Source organism: Bombina bombina, chromosome 1, assembly GCF_027579735.1.
Source record: "Bombina bombina isolate aBomBom1 chromosome 1, aBomBom1.pri, whole genome shotgun sequence".
Classification (NCBI taxonomy): Eukaryota; Metazoa; Chordata; class Amphibia; order Anura; family Bombinatoridae; genus Bombina; species Bombina bombina.
In genome coordinates, this window is record NC_069499.1 from 367,436,947 (window position 1) to 367,456,711 (window position 19,765).

The 19,765-nt window shown below is 36.7% G+C and overlaps 1 protein-coding gene across 1 annotated transcript in view; it reads left to right on the forward strand.

Moving 5' to 3' along the window:
- THSD7B (thrombospondin type 1 domain containing 7B) overlaps positions 1 to 19,765 on the forward strand; it is a 1,177,597-nt gene that overhangs the window by 917,042 nt on the left and 240,790 nt on the right. The window contains 2 exon segments of the mRNA XM_053712541.1: positions 6,124 to 6,265; positions 16,272 to 16,387. Coding sequence (XP_053568516.1) covers positions 6,124 to 6,265; positions 16,272 to 16,387 — 258 coding nt within the window.

Sequence of the window (19,765 nt, forward strand, 5' to 3'; positions counted from 1 at the left end):
GCTGGTTTCAGTGTTGTTTCTTAATACCCGGATCATCTGTGATTTTATAATTGCCTTTCTGGTATGAGGAGGATGGTTGCTGGATGCTTCAAGTATAGAATTTCGGTCTGTGGGTTTGGTGTAAAGAGTCATGAACAGTTTGCCTTCCTTTTTATAGATTCTTAGATCCAGAAAGTCAATGCTCTTCAAATCATACTTCAACTCAAATTTAATTGGGGATTCAAGTGTGTTAAGATGTATCAACCATTCTTTTAAAGATTCCTCTGTGCCTTGCCATATGAGGAAGACATTGTCAATGTATCTTTTGTAATGTCTTACTGTATCGATGTTGTACACGTCTATGATATCCCGCTCATAGTGTTCCATGTACAAGTTAGCGTATGATGGGGCCATATTAGACCCCATTGCTGTCCCCATTAGTTGTTGGTAAAACGTTTTTTCAAAACGGAAGAAATTTAGGGTTAAACATTTCTCCAGTAGATCAAGGATCAAAGAGAGCGGAGGTCCCACATATGGGAATCGTGTCAGTGCCAGTGTGACCGCCTTGAGTCCATCTGTGTGGGGGATGACAGTGTACAGACTTCTCACATCCATAGTGACCAAAAGGTCATTGTTGTCAATTTTGTCCACAGTACTCAGTGTGGTGATGAGGTCACCTGAGTCCCTGATATACGAGTCCATCGACCTCACTAGTGGTTGTAGAATGGCGTCCACAAAAATTGCTAAAGGTTGTAGCAAAGATCCCCTAGTTGACACGATTGGCCTCCCTGGGGGGTTCTTCTGGTCCTTGTGTATCTTGGGGAGGGTATATAGGATTGGATGAATCGGGTACACACTGTTGAAGAAATTGAATTCATCTGTGCTGATCCAGTTCAGACGTCTTGCTTCAGATAGTACAACGTCAATGTCCCTTTTAAAAGCGTTAGTTGGATCTCGGGTAAGTTTTTTATAAGTTTGATGATCATCAAGTTGACGAAGTATTTCCTTGCGGTATTGGTCATAGTTCATCACTATAATTGCTCCTCCCTTGTCCGCTGGGCGAATGACAATCTCAGTGTCATTGGATAAAGATTTGAGTGCCATTCTTTCAGATCTATTAAGGTTAGGTCTGTGTTTCATCTGTTCCAGTTCCTTACTGTCGTTGCCAATCATTCTGGTATAGGTTTTGATACTTGATCCACATGTTTTTGGTTCGAATTTGCTCTTTGGTTTAAAGCGTTGTATTTCTTTCTCCATGGGGATGTCTTTAAAGTGTTCTTTTAGTTTAAGGTTCCTTTGGAATCTATGTATAGCCACAACGTTTTCAAAATCATCATTTCTGTAGGTGGGGATAAATGTCAGACCCTTATTCAGTAGGCTAACTTCACCCTCATCCAAAGTCCTGTCACTCAGGTTGATTACAATATCCGGGTTAGTTACCTTGAGGGTAGGGGGGGTCTTCTGTCCACAATAGTTCCCCCTCCTCGGGGGCGGCCTCGACCTCTTGTGTTTGCGGATCTCGTGGTAACCCTAAAAAAGGTGCTTGTGTTGTATTTGATGTTTGATCCTGATACCGTTGTTCATTGCTACCAGCCTCATTGTCAGAGCCAGAGCTACTGTCAACTGTGTTGAGGTATCTAGATCGATAATGGCGTTGTCTTCTCTGTCTCTGTTGTCCTCCTTGGGTGCTCTCGTGGATCCATGCATAGATACTCTTGTCTTTGTAATCATTGTCTACTGTGTACAGTTTCTGGTTTTTAAATGCCACTAGTTCCTTCTTGTATTCAGTTATCTGTTTAGAGATTTTATCCATCCAAGCTTCACCTGTGTCAGTCTGTAGTATCTGCAATTTCACAGTAGTTAAAATATTAGTGCATTCTTCAATTACTAACAAGATTAAATCCAGTGAGCATTTGTTCAGTATTTGGCACCACCGTAGGCAAAAGTTTTTATTGTTCCTTCCAATGGTTGGCTGATTCTTTATTCTGAATCCCCTAGGGATCTTGCTTTTCTTGTAATATTTAGATAAATATATTGTATGCAGTTCAAGGTCAATTTCTCTCTTTCTGAGTCTCATTAGGGTATTGTAGATAGTTTGTGAACTTTCAACCTGTTCAGTGTCCTTTGTCTCAGAATCTACTAGGATTCATCACTGGTAAATGCAAATGTCTTTGTGGTATACTCTTCCTCATGTAGTTCAAGATCCCCTACTGCCTCTGCCATGTTGTTGGTTTATATAATAGCTGTTTGTTTCAGACCAATTGTCTCTTGCAAAAATGGACTGTATGAACAACTGAATTTGGGCCCAAACAAAGCCAGATTAGTAGTAAAGGTTAAAATACACCATGTGCTTTAAAATGTCCCTTAAAACAAAAAAAGGAAATTGTTTTCTCCAGAAAACAAGCAAAATAGAACAAAAAGGTCCCACGGATGCAGGCACTGCTAGGTGTAAATATAAAAAATACAAATTTATTGAAGAACAACATTAAAAAGTATTCCCAGACAAGGCAAACAGACAAGGGAGACTGTCTTACGCTTTTCACGAACCCTGGTGGCGCTTAATCATAGACTATGATTAAGCGCCAAAAGACATTGTCTGTTTCCCTTGTCTGGGAATACTTTTTAATGTTGTTCTTCAATAAATTTGTATTTTTACATTTACACCTAGCAGTGCCTGAATTCTCTTTTGTTTAAATAGATAGATATTGTGTACCTGTATATATATATATATATATATATATATATATATATATATATATATATATATATATATATATATGTTTTAAAATAAAAAGGACATTATTTTTCTATGTGAAGAACATGGGAATTTCAAGCATTTCCATAAAAAAAACACATTATAAATAAATAAAAATGATATTGCATGTTTCAAAGTGTGTGTGTATAAATATATATATATGTGCGCATGTGCGAAACGCGTCAGGTGTCATTTGTCTATCCACCTGATACTTGGCAACATTGCTGAATAAATTACAAGCATACAAGTTTTTTTACTCCGGTTTTTGCTACCTTTCCTTTTGGATATTCCTTATATATATATATATATACAGTATATATATATATATATATATATATATATATATAATATATATATATATATATATATATATATATATATATATATATATATATATAATATATATATATATATATAAAATATTTGATGTTCTTTAATATCGGAGAGTGCCTTGATGTTTTGGAAATGTATGTTACTTTTTAAGTGCACCCTGGAAGCTGCAGGATTAATTGGGAGTGCTGGTCTGTAATTGTGATTTTATATATATATATATATATATATATATATATATATATATATACACATATATATGTGTGTGTGTATGTATTTATGTGTATACATGTGCATATATATATATATATATATATATATAACAGATAGAAGACAGCACTCTCTGGTCTTAATGTAACAGAAGATTTATTGCAGTGACGTTTCGGGAAATACTCCCCTTCCTCTGTCTGAGGAAGGGGAGTATTCCCTGAAACATCACTGCAATAAATCTTCTGTTACATTAAGACCATAGAGTGCTGTCTTCTATCTGTTATATCATTACCTACATTCTAGCACCCTGGCATTTGTGATACCGTTCGTGAGAGTGCACTTGTCTTTGTATTCTCTCTCTCTCTCTCTCTCTCTCTCTCTCTCTCTCTCTCTCTCTCTATATATATATATATATATATATATATATATATATATATATATGTATATATTTAGATACAAGGCAGTCAAAGAGGTAAAAAAGTATATTAATAGAATTGTGTTGATTATACTAAACTGGCGAATGGGTAATAAAGGGAATATCTATCTTTTTAAACACTCAGAATTTTGGAGTAGACTGTCCCATTCAAACAAATACAAAATATACAACAAATGAAGTGATTTTGTTGCATTCATTTAAATCTGAATGCACATATCTAGTATATAGCTATATACATCTTTTAAATTACAGGCTTATAGCTTAAGCTTTGTTATTATTCCAGTTTTTTCATCTATTTTGGGCATAAACTCCAGATTAGATAATAAATATTAGGAATTAATTTAATGTTAGCGGCAGTTATAAAAACAATGATATTTATTTTACCCTTTATTGTATTTTTATTTTAACTTGCTATGATAAAATCTTTTAATTTAATTTAAAAAACATCATGATATATTTATTTCCAAATGGTAAATTGTTTTATTGATAGAGAGTTCACCCTAATGTATGTTTATAAACAACGTGCTGAAAAAAAAATCATTGCAAAATTGTAATTGATTCCAATTATAAGGAAAATACACTGAAACTGTTATTCATTAGAAAAAAATAGTAATATTTTAGTGGCCAAGCACACTTCAAAATGTACCTCTTCTCCTTAAGCACAGTACTTTAAAATACAATTTAGCTTCTATTGCAATATTCAAGAAAATCAAATGGTCCCATTTACATACCTGTTTATTCAAGTCTTTGAATAGCAGCAAATCAAACACTCAAACCATTTGAATAATTAAATTCTAGTTTTAAACATTCCCCATTTTTAACTAGAATAGTTTATACAAGTTATTTGCTATATTTCATATTATGTTACCTGGAATATTTTATTCAATCAGTTCCTCTGGCTCATTTCCCTATGATATTTTATGTGCTGATTTACTGCACAGTAGCACTTAAAACTAGGGATTGGCGAATGTTTTGCAACATTCGAAAAATGAAATGAATTTTAACATAACATTTACATAACATTCTAACATTCAATTTTCGAATGTTCAGTTTTGAATTTTACAATTACATTCAAAAATATTCGTTTAGAAAAATTCAAATTTATATATTTGTAAAAGTATTTATAATGCATTCTTTAAATGTAATATTCGAATTATGCAATATTCAAATTCGAAAAATTCAAATTTATATATTTGTAATAGTATTTCTATAATGCTTTATTTAAATGTAATATTCAAAATTATGCAATATTCAAATTCAAAAAATTCTAATTGATATATTTGTAATAGTATTTCTATAATGCTTTATTTAAATGCAATATTCAAATTAGAAAAATTCTAATTTATTTATTTGTAATAGTAATTCTATAATGTTTTATTTAAATGTAATATTCCAATTATGCAATATTTGATTGAAATAGAAACATTCAAATCGATATATTTGTATCTATTATGTATTAATTTACTAGATTCTCTACCACATGAACTATTGAACTTGTGAATAGTATTTGTTAAATAGAATGTCAAATTCGAAATTTCGAATGTGGACATTTGATCTAATTATAAACATTCAAATTCGAAAGTGACATTAGAAAACAGAAAATAGAATTCGATTATAGAATTTTTAAGAATATTCGTAATTTGAATTTCGGTAATAACTTTTGTTCTAACATTCAAATTCAGAAATTTACACATTTGCCCATCCCTACTTAAAACCCTTTGCTATTTTTTTGTCTGTTTGTTTGTCTTTTAAAGCTAAATTGACAATTTAACGGTATGCATATGAATCAGGGTAAGTCTGGGAAAAAAATAGGACAAAAAATCCTAGTCTACATCATGTTTGTAGCAATATTTAATTTATGGGATTGACATGGTTTGGGAGCTCTGCCCACTTCCTCATCTATAGCTCCCCAGGACCTAATAGTAGTCCCAGATTACTAAGGGCCACAAAGCCACGGCCACATTCATCTACACCCTGGCTAGCTTTACACCTAGTCAATGCAATGTAACTACTCCCTGGTTTGTTGTGACTATATCTCCTTGACTAAGTCACCAGACTCCCTATCCTATATAGCCTCTTTTAAAAAATCATATCACTATAAAGTAAACATAGTTGATTTACACTGTCTTAGTTCATTACCTCTCTTTAATGTTAACCAGGGCAACCCAGTTTATCCTCTTCATTGAATTTAACCCCCCAAGATGGAGACTTTTTAAATTGTGTTAAGAAACCTATTTTGTATCCATTATAAATCCAAACCATTTCTATTGTTGTATTTTCTCTTGTCCAACAACATTTAGTTGTAGATTGCTACACACTGTTTCACTTTTTATATAGATAGTTTCATTGACTTACTGGAGAAATTGAAAAATCATGAATTTTACATTCCATATCTATCTAATATTTTGCCTAGTTTTGTGATCCCAGTAGTAGAAGAATGAGAAGAAGATTCCCACTGAGAGTTTCATCTAATGGGTATGTGTGCCCTGATGACTCACAAGAAGAGCTGTGTATTCTGAACCACAACTGCTTTCACTATCAATATAATGTAACAGGTATGTGCGTTTTTTTCATAAGCTTTCACTAGCTGCTCTTTCAAACTTCAAAGTTGAAGAGACGTTGAGATTAGACTCTCTTTGTTAGTTTAGGACATTTACTTCCAATCTACAATACAATGTACATATCTTTTAAAAAAAATAATAATATGAACTGCAGTGAGTAGGACTTGCAGTTTTTTGTTTCATAATTACATCACATAGAGAAGTAAACTCATGGTCCATTACGAATATAGTTTATCTTTGCTAAAACTGATTTGAGAGGTAGCTAAACAGAGAAACATTTTTTTTTATCTTTCTTTGTTCATGGTTTTTAAACAACTTTCAAATGTATTTCCATTATCAAAATGTACACAGTCTTTTTATATACGTACTGTTTGAGGCACAACCTACTGAGCATGTGCAACATTTCACAGTGAATATGTATTTTGTGATTGGCTGATGGCTGTCACAGGATGCATGGCAAAGGAAAATAGAACTAACATGGACATTTGTCATAAAAAAAAATCTGCTGCTCAATTCAGAATAAATACTTCTTAATTATTTTGTTGTTATGCATTTAATCATGCAGTTCTGCTGTATTAAATATAGAGCATTTAAAATACATATACAATTAAAATGTAAAGGTTTGGAGAGATTACATGACAGTGCTGCCATTTAATATATCAATATCAAAAGACAATAGATTACATTAAATTATTATATTAACTAGTCCTAAAGCCATTTACACAGGCCATTTTTTTGCAGTACAGCGGTCCCACCCCTTGCTCTCTCTATCCCCCCTCTCCTTTGCTCTCTCTCTCCCCCCTTTCTTTTGCTCTATCCCCCTCTCTTTTGCTCTCTCCTCCTCTCTTTTGCTCTCTCTCTCCCCCTCTCTTTTGCGCTCTCTCTTTCTCCCTTTCTCCCTTTCCTTTGCGCTCTCTCTCTTTCCTTTGCGCTCTCTCTCTCTTTCCTCTCTCTCTCCCCTCTCTTTTGCTCTCCCTCTCTCCCTCTCTTTTGCTTTCTCTCCCCCTCTCTTTTGCTCTCTCTCTCCCCCCTCTATTTTGCTCTCTCTCCCTCTCTTTTGCTCTCTCTCTCCCCCCCTCTATTTTGCTCTCTCTCCCCCTCTATTTTGCTCTCTCTCTCCCCCTCTATTTTGCTCTCTCTCCCTCTCCCCCTCTCTTTTGTGCTCTTTCCCCTCTCTTTATACTCTCTCTCCTCACTCTCTTTTGCACTGTCTTTCTCCTCCCTCTCTTTTGCTCTCTCTCCCCCCTCTCTTTTGCTCTCTCTCTCCCTTCTTTTCTGCTCTCTCTCTCCCCCTCTCTTTAGCTCTCTCTCCCCTCTCTCTCTCCCCCCTCTCTTTTACTCTCTCTCCCCCTCTCTTTTGCTCTCTCTCCCCTCCTCTGTTGCTCTCCCCCCTCTTTTGCTCTCTCTCCTCCCTCTCTTTTGCGCTCTCTCCCCTCTCTTTTGCTCTATCTTCCCCTCTTTTGCTCTCTCTCCTCCTCTTTTGCTCTCTCTCCCCCCTCTTTTGCTCTCTCTCCCCCCTCTTTTGCTCTCTCTCCCCCCTCTTTTGCTCTCTCTCCCCCTCTTTTGCTCTCTCTCCCCCCTCTTTTGCTCTCTCCCCTCTCTTTTGCTCTCTCTCCCCCTCATTTGCTCTCTCTCCCCTCTCTTTTGCTCTCTCTCCCCTCTCTTTTGCTCTCTCTCCCCCCTCTTTTTCTCTCTCTCCCCTTTCTTTTGCTCTCTCTCCCCCTCTTTCTTTCCTAAGATATGGTGAGTCCACGGCTTGAGTAATTACTGTTGGGAATTTCACTCTTGTCCAGCAGGAGGCAACAAAGAGCACCAAAGTTAAAGTGAAGGTAAAGTTTTCATAACCAGCAATCGCTTTTATGTTCCTTTTACTAACCCAAATCCAGTTGCTATGTTTGTTTTTAAAAAATAATTATTTATTTTGTGATAATTTGAACTTTACTTTTCCTACCGTTCCCTGCATAGTCTACTCCCATCCTCCATTTCCTTGTTTATGATACTCTGACGTATAGAGCAGTCACACCCGCTCTATACGTGTCTAGTAAGCTCGTGAACATCGAGCATGGAACAACCGCGCATGCGCATAATTTTGGACAGTGATCTTTGCGCATGCGTTAATCGCGGCAGTTGTTTGTCTCTAATGTGCGCGCTTGGCAAATGCTAAGTCTAAGATCTTACGCATGCGCATATCTATCCAACTGATCATGACGCAATTTTAACGGCCGCCTAACGGCCAAAGAATCAATTGGATGGCTGGGCAATGTGATCGTTGTCTATAAAAAAAAAATATTACACGGGTTGTTTTTCGGAAAGCAGCAAACAAGAATATAAAATATCTCTGCAAATATAAAGATTGGGAAATATTCATGAATTAAAGTTATATTGATTTAGCTTGATATATGTAATTACTTAAAATATAGCGTTTGACTTTACCTTCACTTTAAACTGCTAAGTATCACTCCCTTACCCACAACCCTAAGTCATTCTCTGCATGGAGAAGGTGAAGTTTAGGTGTCTGAAGAAAATTTTTTGATTTAATCTACAATCAAGTTTTGGGGTATAGCTGTATTCTACGTCATTCCTTGCAGTCTGGTAATTGTGGCTTTAAAGCAGTTAGGAAATTGTAAAGAGGTACTTACTGCATTTTCTAAACAATTGCTACCCTAGTTTAGAAAGACAGAGTTGGCTACTCTGTTCTATCTTTTTCAAAGGTCTCTGTGAGGAACTGTGTCCTCTCATACCTTGTAACTGTCTACATGCCAGACAGCGGAGCAGGTAAATGCTTTTTCATCCAGTTGGGGAGACCATGCACTTAAATTAAAAGACACTGCTTTTTTATTGGGACATAGATAATCCTGTTGTATGGGTTACACTGGGGCATGAAGCAGGCACTGTAGCATGTGTGAGACTAACATTTAAACTCTTTTAAAAAGAAAGGGTAAAATGTTTTTATTAGGCTTTATTTTCTGACACATATTTACTTGATGAAACAATAAAAGTTTAAACTGAAAGTAAGGCTGAATTTTCTATTTCAGCAGCTTATTCATTTCTGTCAAACTGTCAGGTTTGAAAAAACGGTTTATTTCTGGTACTCAGTGTACCAGGAAGCTATTTTTAGTGCCTCTCTGTGTTGCAGCTGTAATTTGAGCTCGGCAGTTGCGGTCACATGACCGGCTTTACTTCATAACGTTTCTGAGGAAAAAGTTATTTTTCTCCATTTCTGGGTGATCCGGTCTTAATTGGTAGCAGTAAGGCACCTCAGTAATTGAGGTGTGGGGTTGCCTGAGGGGTATTTTAGAAGTTTATTTGATGTTTATTAAATGTTTTTTCTTAACTTTTCTCACATAATTTTAGCTGGGGATCGATCCTAATTTGGGATAAAATTTAAAGTGTATTTTTTCCTTGGCTTATTTTAATTGAATATTAAAATCTTTGAAACTTATCTGTACAAGTTCACTTACTGTTTCACAACATGTCTGATATAGAGCAAGAGCCTGCTCTCATGAATTCATGCTTATGTTTAGATGCACAAATTGCAGCTCCTATGCAATTTCGTTCTTCATATGTCAAGAAAACTTTGCAAAATAAAGGTAACATTTTTGAGCCTAATGTCTCTCAGAATGATGCTGTTAAAATAATACTTCAGCTTTCTCCTGCTACATCCCAAGCCTCAAAGATGTCACATGCAGTGCCCTACAACTCCTCTTTAACTCCTAGTGGATTTTATTTAAAAGCAGAATTTGCTGCCCAGGTATCTTCAGTGGTATCTGCGGCATTAGCTGCCATTCCCAGATTACAGGGAAAACGCAAGAGGAAATCTAGAAATTCAGAAAGTAAGGTGCCTGTCCTCAGTTCTGCTTCCCAAGTTGCCCTATCTCATATGTCTGATGAGGAAGATACATCAGGACTTTCTGAGGGTGAAATCTCAGATTCGGACAGTATAATTCCTTCTTCTGAGACTTAGGTGGTATCCTTCAGATTTAAGCTTGAACACCTTTGTGTATTGCTAAAGGAGGTTTTAGCTACTTTAGATGACCCCAATACCCCTGTCATTGTCACTCCTAAGAAATCTAGTTAACTTAATAGTTTATTTGATGAACCTTCCACTTTGGAGGTTTTTCCTGTGCCGGACCGTGCTAGGGAGATTATCTCACAGGAATGGGAGAAACCAGGGGTGTCTTTTTCCACCTCTTTCATTTTTAAGAAAATTTTTCCTGTCGAGGAAATTCAAGATAGGATTAAAGCTCTTAAATTGCCCAATTCCTTTATTGCAGATGCCATTTTACAGATTGTTAGACTAGGAGCTAAAACTTCTAGTTTTGCTGTTCTAGCCCGCAGGGAGTTATGGTTGAAATCCTGGTGTGTGGACATTTCCTCTAAAGTCAAGCTTTTGGCGATTCCTTACAAGGGCAAAACCTTGTTTGGACTCGGTTTGGCAGAAATGATCTATGATATTACTGGTGGAAAAGGGTCTTTTCTACCTCAAGATAAGAAGAATATGCCTAAAGGATATCAGAGTAATTTTTGTTCCTTTTGTAACTTAAGAGGAAAACTTCCCCTTTTTCTTCCAAGCAGGAGCAATCCAAGTCTTCTTGGAAACCCAATCAGTCTTGGAACTAGGGAAAACAATCAAAGAAACCCACAGCTGATTCCAAATCAGCATGAAGGGTTTGCCCCCAATATGGGACCAGATCAGGTGGGGGGCAGACTTTCTCAGTTCTCTCAAGCCTGGATACGAGATGTCCCAAATCACTGGACTGTGGACATAGTATCCCAGGGTTAGAAATTGGAATTCAAGACTTTTTCTCCCAGAGGCAGAATTCCATCTCTCAATATTATCTGCAGACCAGATAAAGAGAGAGGCGCTCTTGAAATGTATACAGCATCTTTCCTCCCTGGGAGTGATAGTTTCAGTTCCAGTGCAGGAACAGGGTCTCGGGTTCTACTCCAGTCTTATTGTGGTTCCCAAAAAAGAGGGAAATTTCCATCCCATTCTAGACTTGAAGTGTCTAAACAAGTTTCTCAAAGTTCTATCCTTCAAGATGGAGACTATACGCTCCATTCTTCCTTTAGTACAAGAGGGTCAGTTCATGACAAGCATAGACCTAAAGGATGCAAAACTTCATGTTCCTATTCACAGGAACCATCACAGACTCCTGGGATTTGCCTTTCTGGACAAACATTTCCAGTTTGTTGCCCTTCTATTTGGTCTAGCCACAGCTCCCAGAATTTTTTCAAAGGTTCTGGGGGCTCTTTTGGCAGTGATCCATTTTCGTGGAATTGCTGTGGCACCCTACCTCACACAGAGATATTGTTGTCTTTTCTTCGTTCCCACGGATGGAATGTGAATCTGGAAAAAAAGCTCCCTTTCTCCTGCTACAAGAGTAGTGTTCTTAGGGACCATAATAGATTCTCTACTGATGAAGATTTTTCTGACAAAGGTCAGGAAAAACAAAATAATTTCCTCTTGCCTCTCTCTTCAGGTTACTGCTTATCCTTCAGTGTCTCAATGTATGGAGGTAATCGGTCTGATGGTGGTTTCCATGGACATCATTCTTTTTGGTCAATTCCATTTGAGAGCTCTCCAGTTGTGCATGCTCAGACAATGGGATGGCAAACATGCATATCTATCTCAGAGAATAGAGTTAGATCAGTCATCTAGGGACTCTCTCCCATGGTGGATTTCTCAGGAACATCTGTCACAGGGCACATGCTTTCAGAGACCTTCCTGGGTGATTGTGACCACGGACACCAACTTACTGGGCTGGGGAGCAGTCTGTAACTTTTTAAAAGCTCAGGGCCTTTGGACTAGGAAGAAGTCTGCTCTTCCCATCAACATCTTGGAGTTGAGGGTGATTTACAATGCTCTATTAGCTTGTCCTCAGCCCAGTTTATCAGGTTCCAGTCAGACAGCATAAACTCTGTGGCTTACATCAATCACCAGGGAGGAACTCAGAGTTACTTAGCCATAAAGGAGGTTACTCAGATTCTTCAGTTGGCAGAGACCCACTATTGCTGTCTATCTGCCATCCATATTCAAGGAGTAGACAACTGGGAAGCCGATTTTCTGAGCAGACAGACTTTTCATCCCGGGGAGTGGGAACTCCATCCGGAGGTGTTTTCCAGCTTAGTCCTCAAATGGGGGCGCCGGAGTTAGATCGGATGGCGTCTCATCAAAACGCCAAGCTTGCAAGGTACGGTTCAAGGTTAAGAGATCCGCAGGCCGTTCTGATAGATGCTTATACCTGTTTCCTGAGTTTGCTCTCCTTCCATGAGTCATTGCTCATATCAAACAGGAGAGGTCGTCAGTGATTCTAATAGCCCCTGCGTGGCTTTGCAGAATCTGGTTTGCAGACCTAGTGGAGATGTCATCTCTCCCACCTTGGAGACTACCTCTGAGGAAGGACCTCCTGATTCAGGGTCCCTTCCATCATCCACTGCTTGGAGATTGAACGCTTAATTCTGTCTAAGCGTGGTTTTTCTGAGTCGGTCATTGAGACCATGATTCAGGCTTGCAAGCCTGTTATTAGAAAGATTTACCATAAGATATGGAATAAATATCTTTATTATTGTGAATCCAAGGGCCACTCTTGGAGTAGAATTAGAATTCCTAAAATTTTATCTTTTTTTCAGGAAGGCCTGGAGAAGGGATTTTCAGTCAGTACCCTGAAGGATCAGATTTGTGCTTTATCAGTTTTACTACATAAACCCTTGGCGGATGTGCCAGATGTGCAAACTTTTTGTCAGGCCTTGGTCAAAATTAGGCCTGTCTTTAAATCTGTTGCTCCTCCTTGGAGCCTTAACCTTGTTCTTAAACTTTTACAGCTGGCTCCGTTTGAGCTGTTGCATTCCATAGATATTAAGTTGTTATTTTGTAAGGTTTTGTTTCTTGTTGCTATCTCTTCTGCTCGAAGAGTCTCGGAACTCAGCTCTGCAGTGTGATTCCCCTTATCTTATTCTTCTTGCCGATAAGGCGGTTCTTCGTACAAAGTTAGATTTCCTTCCTAAGGTTGTTTCTAATAGAAATATCAATCAGGAAATTGTTGTTCCCTCTCTGTGTCCTAATCCTTCTTCTTCCAAAGAACATTTGTTACACAATTTGAATGTTTTAAGTGCTCTTAAATTCTACTTACAGGCGACTAAGGATTTTCACCAGTCCTTTGCTCTCTTTGTCTGTTTCTCTGGGAAACATAAAGGTCAGAAAGCTACTGCTACAACTCTTTCTTTTTGGTTACGAAGTATAATTTGTTTTGCTTATGAAACTACTGGACAGCAGCCTCCTGAGAGAATTACGGCTCATTTTACAAGAGCTGTTTCCTCTTCTTAGACTTTCAAAAATGAAGCTTCTGTGGAACAAATTTGCAAGGCTGCAACTAGGTCTTCTCTACATACTTTTTCCAAATTTTCCAAATTTGATATTTTTGCCTCGGCTGAGGTTTTTTTTGGGGTAAAAGGTTCTTCAAGCGGTGGTGCCTTCTGTTTAGGACTGCCTGTCTTGTCCCTTCCTATTTATCCATGTCCTCTAGCTTGGATATTGGTTCCAAACAGTAATTACTCAAGCTGTGGACTCACCATATCTTAGGAAAGAAAAACAAAATTTATGCTTACCTGATAAATTTATTTATTTCCGGATATGGTGAGTCCACGGCCCCACCATTTTAGGACAGTTGTTCTTTTGACTATAACCTCAGGCTCCTCTACACCTTGTGTTACTCCTTTTTCTCCATTTCCCTTTGGTCGAGCAGTCAAGCAGCCATTTCCTAAATATATTTTTATATGCATCAGTAGAGCTCAGGCCAGTCATCTGAAGACTGCGGTTTTTAAAAGTGTTTGGAAAGTACCATATTGGTGTTCTTAATGAGTGAGATTATAAGTTTATTGAATACACCATGTGAAGCTCTGCATAATGTATCCTTTTTATTTGATCTTTCCTGGACTCAGTTTTTTATAAGTGAATATCTGCCATTATTTTCAAATTTGTGATATCTTAATAATCATTTAGCAGCTAATTTAAATATACAGACTCTCTTCTTTTCACCAAGATGCTACATTTGAATGTTGATTAGTTTTTTTTAGCTGAAACATGAACACTTTCAACACTAACCACTGTTTGTTAATCTTGGTGCATAGTGGCTCAAAAAAGTTGGTAGTTTTATATAAAAGAATATGAAACATTTTAAGATTGAAATATAAAAAAATTAATTATACATAATATTAACAACTTTGCAATATACTTGCATGGGTTATTTACCTTTTTTTCTGTAATTAAACTCAAAACAAAATTGTCAGATGTCCAATTGTGAGAATTTAAAGTGCACACTGAAATAGCCTTTCATAATATCTGTCCCTACCTGGCCTCAACAGAGGTGATAAAATTAGATAAGATCATTCATAAAATGCAACTTTTGCTAACAAAGTTATAATGGCTAGCTTTATCTACTTATAGAAATAAGGTAATGTGTGTGTGTGTGGGCAAGTCTGACCTCTTCTGTTTTGTGTATCTTTAACACGATATCTAGAGGTCTTTTGACCATGCATTTGAAAGATAAATATAGGGCAATTTACTATGCTGTAGAAGCAGCTCAAACCCATTGCAGTATACGTTTGCCTTTGGGAGCCTACAAACTGCTGTGGTTGTAAGACGGAGGCTTCCTAGCCTCTTCACTACTTTAAAGATAGAGAAGATAAATCATCCAGACTGATTCATACATGATTATTGTCAAGAATTCCTTCAAGCTATTGGTTGAGTGAAAGCAGGGAGCTTGAATGCACAAGCATTTGCATGTGTAATGATAAATGTGGGCAGTTAATGCTGCCCACTCACCCCAAAACACACAGAGACATGTTTTCTAACTGGGAATATTGTCTGCCTGGAGTTGGATAAATGCCAACACCCAAGACTCTCCACTGATAAGAATACATTGGTGGAATATATTCTTATCAGTGGAGAGTCTTGGGTGTTGGTTTTGTTTTTTTTGACGGAGACAACTGCAATTTTAGAACAAATAACACATTTCCATTCTAAACAATTGGTACCCAGAAAATCAAATTATTGCCATGTACCTGGATTCCCAAACAGCCCTATTCAAACTTAATGTCAACTCACATCATTTCACATCACATATGTAACACTTCTCCAAGTGCGTAGATTGTTGCAGAAAACAAAACATGTCTGAATCTGTCACACACCTTCCAGGTGTCTTATACATGTGTGAAATTGCTATTAAAAAAGCAAGCAGATTTGACATGCTCAGGCAAAATAACATTACAAAAGTTCTGCATGTGTTTTCTGTCAATCTTCATTGAGTAGCACACAGGAAAAAGTATGTACCTGTGCTTTATGATTATTATTTTTTTTATCTCTGAGTATCTATTTACTTGAATTGTCTATTCAGCTACATTTCATTTTAAATAAGTGTGAATAAGTTTGAAGTGTTTGGTCACTTCAAACTTCAAAAAAAAACTTTAAAATATGTTGCTTCTCATTATGAAACAAGCCGAAAGCTTTTAATGTATCCACTATAATGCACCTTAACACATTTGTAAATGCTCCTTATTATTGATGTAAACAAGCTGCTGAGTGACACAAACCTAAACCAAGCATTTTTTGCTGGAGTCCTGGCTGGCACTTATGCCCAGCTATTGTATCTAGACAATTATAGACTTTCAAAACCACTGAAGGTAAAATCAAATACCTAAAAATGAGAGTTTAGTAACAATGACTTACGTACCTTTCTTTTAAATCAGTGAGCAATTATATAAGATATATAGCATCTTCTCCCTATATTTGTTATACACTTTCATTCTAATTGTTTTGTAGAAAATAACCATAATTTGAGAAGAATTCTCAATGCAATTCAATATAATTTGCTGTTTAAAGCTCCACTATGAAACCACTACTTTTTTTGTTCCACAAGACCAATTCAAAGAGTAGGGTTTTAATAAAGCAGCATTATAATGAAAATCAACTTGTTTTTCTAAATGTGTTTTCTATTTTCAGAGTGGAGTACTTGTCAGTTAAGTGAAAAAGCATTGTGTGGTGAAGGCATAAAGACCCGTCTTTTAGTTTGCATTCGAAGTGATGGAAAACCAGTGGAAATATTCTTCTGTGAGCAGGTAATGTAATAAACCTAAAATGCTTTTATAAATTTAAAATAATCTATGAAATATAACATGACCTTTTATATCTGAAAAATTATATTAATAATTAAAAAAATATTAATATTTTTAAATGTATAAGTTTAAAAGCAATAAAATGTTTGTCTACAGGTCAGCTATAGTTGTACATCTGTATTTCTAGCTAATGCAATACTAAAAAAACAGGTGCAACAGTATTTAAAACATTTTGCTTAGAGGGTAGTTATTTCTATGTTAGACTATGAGTGATATTTATCAAGCCATCAACCGCAAATACACTTGATTCGACCTAGTTATCAAAGCCTACAGACCGGCAAAAGTTGAAATTTGTGACATAACATACGATACGCCGGTCTCAATCTGACATAGATCGATTCTTAGGTCATTACAGATGTTTCGAATACAAATTCGGGACTATCTGACAACTTTTGCAAGTTATCAAATTTCTAACAGGTACACTCGCAACTATTCCGGCCCAGCGTACCTGGTTCTCAATCCGCCACCCTGGAGGCCGCAGATGTAATAGGAATCAATGGGAGTCTGAAAGCAGCGAAAGCTTATGTTTGATGCTGCCAGATATCCCATTGATTTCTATGGTAAAAAACCAGTAATGTTTACACCTAACACCCTAACATAAATCCAGAGTCTAAACACCCCTAATCTGCCACCCCGACATCGCCGCCACTAAATAAAATGTATTAACCCCTATCCCGCCGCTTCTGGACCCTGCCGCAAACTAAATAAATGTATTAACCCCTATCCCGCCGTTTCCGGACCCCACCGCAACTAAATAAATGTATTAACCCCTATCCCACCACTCCCGGACCACACCGCAACTAAATAAATGTATTAACCCCTCTCCCGCCGCTCCCGGACTGCGGCAAAACTAAATAAATGTATTAACCCCTATCCCGCCTCTCCCTGACCCCTCCACAACTGTAATAAAATTATTAACCCCTAAACCCCTGGCCCCCCACATCACTACCACTAACTAAACCTATTAACCCCTAAACCGCTAGCCCCCCATATCACCATAAACTAAATTAAGCTATTAACCCCTAAACCTAACAACCCGCTAACTTTACATTAAATATTAACTCATCCCTATCTTATAATCAATTAAAACTTACCTTTAGAATTACATTAAACTATATTAAACTATTAATTTACCTACCCTAACTATTATACTAAAATTACGTTAAACTATATTAAACTATTAATTAACCTACCCTAATTATTAAACTTAAATTAACTATATTACATATTTAAAAACATAACCGTACTCAAGTTATTTAAATCTACTATTAAAAATTACTAAATTGCTAAAAAATAACAACTAAGTTACAAAAAATAAAAAATACTAAGTTGCAAAAAATAAAAAACCATAGTATTAAAAATAAAAAAGAATTACACCTAATCTAAGAGCCCTATCAAAATAAAAAAAAAAACCAAAATAAAAAAACCTAGCCTACACTAAACTACAAATGGCCCTTAAAAGGCCTTTTGTTGGGCATTCCCCAAAGAAATTAGCTCTTTCACCTGTAAAAAAAATACAAACACCCCCCAACAGTAAAACCCACCACCCACACAACCAACACCCCCAAATAAAAACCTATCTAAAAAACCTAAGCTCCCATTGCCCTGAAAAGGGCATTTGTATGGACATTGCCCTTAAAAGGGCATTTAGCTCTTTTACTGCCCAAAGTTCCTAACCTAAAATTAAAACCCACCCAATAAACCCTTAAAAAACTAACCACAGTTGATCCACTTACAGTTTTCGAAGACCGGGCATCCATCCTCATCCAATTGGCAGAAGTCCTCAGATAAGCCGGCAGAAGTCTTCATCCAAGTGGGCTGAAGTCTTCATCCAGATGGGCATCTTCTATCTTCATCTATCCATCGAGGAGTGGCTCCATCTTTAAGACTTTCTATCAGCCAATATGAATTAAAGGGGAAAAAATCGTATTGGCTCCAATAGGATTGAGCTTCCATCCTATTGGCTGATCCAATCAGCCAATAGGATTGAGCTTGCATTCTATTGGCTATTCAAATCAGCCAATAGAATGCGAGCTCAATCCTATTGGCTGATTGCAAAAGCCAATAGGATTGTTTCCCTTCAATTCCAATTGGTTGATAGAATTCTATCAGCCAATCGGAATGTAAGGGACGCCATCTTGGATGATGTACCTTAAAGGAAACTTCATTCGTTGTTGACCATCGGAAGAAGAGGATGCTCCGCGCCGGATGTGTTGAAGATGGACCTGCTCCGCGGCGGATGGATGAAGATAAAAGATGCTGTCTGGATGAAGATAGAAGATGCTGTCTGGATGAATACTTCTGCTCGCTTGGATGAAGACTTCTGTCGGCTTTGCTGAGGACTTCTGCCGCTTGGTTGAGGATGGATGTCTGGTCTTCAAAAACTATATTTGGATCGTCGGTGGTTAGGTTTTTTTAAGTGTTTATTGGGTGGGTTTTAATTTTAGGTTAGAGACTTTGGGCAGTAAAAGAGCTAAATGCCCTTACAAATGCCCTTTTCAGTGCAACGGGAGCTTAGGTTTTTTAGATAGGGTTTTATTTGGGGGTGTTGGTTGTGTGGATGGTGGGTTTTACTGTTGGGGGGTGTTTGTACTTAGTGTTTTTTATTTTTTGTAACTTAGTTGTTATTTTTTTGTAATTTATAATAGTAGATTTAAATAACTTGAGTAGGGTTAGGTTTCTAAATATGTAATATAGTTAATTTAATTGTTAGTTTAATGTAATTCTAGTATAATAGTTGGGGTAGGTTAATTAATAGTTTAATATAGTTTAATGTAATTTTAGTATACTAGTTAGGGTAGGTTAATTAATAGTTTAATATAGTTTAATGTAATCACCATTCTGTTTAACAACACTCTTCTTGAATACAATGCGGGTAAGCTGCACAGACTGCTTAAAAATCCTTTATTACTACATTTGTAGTAGATTTATGGACTGACAGCAGAAGTTAGTTTGCAGAATCTACATCAGGTGTTTAGTGTCCCTTTAAAGACCATTGGTTAAAATCACACTTTGGGCAGTTAATTGTTTTAATAGTGTTGTATTAGAGATCATACAAAAATGAACTAACCTTTCAGAAGGTCTTGCAGCTCATGTAGGAAAAGTATTCATTTGAGAAGTTAGTTTGTATGCATTATGTACACTTGTAAAACTAATTTAAAACATGAAATCTCTGGAAAGAAAACTAGAAACAAAATTAGAAACACACTGCCCAAACTCCGTACAAAATGTAATAAAAATCAGTGCGGTAGATTTCGAAGTAGCCTTGTTGGAAAAATCTCTTATCTCAATCCATCCAAAAACAAATAATTTTTTCACACA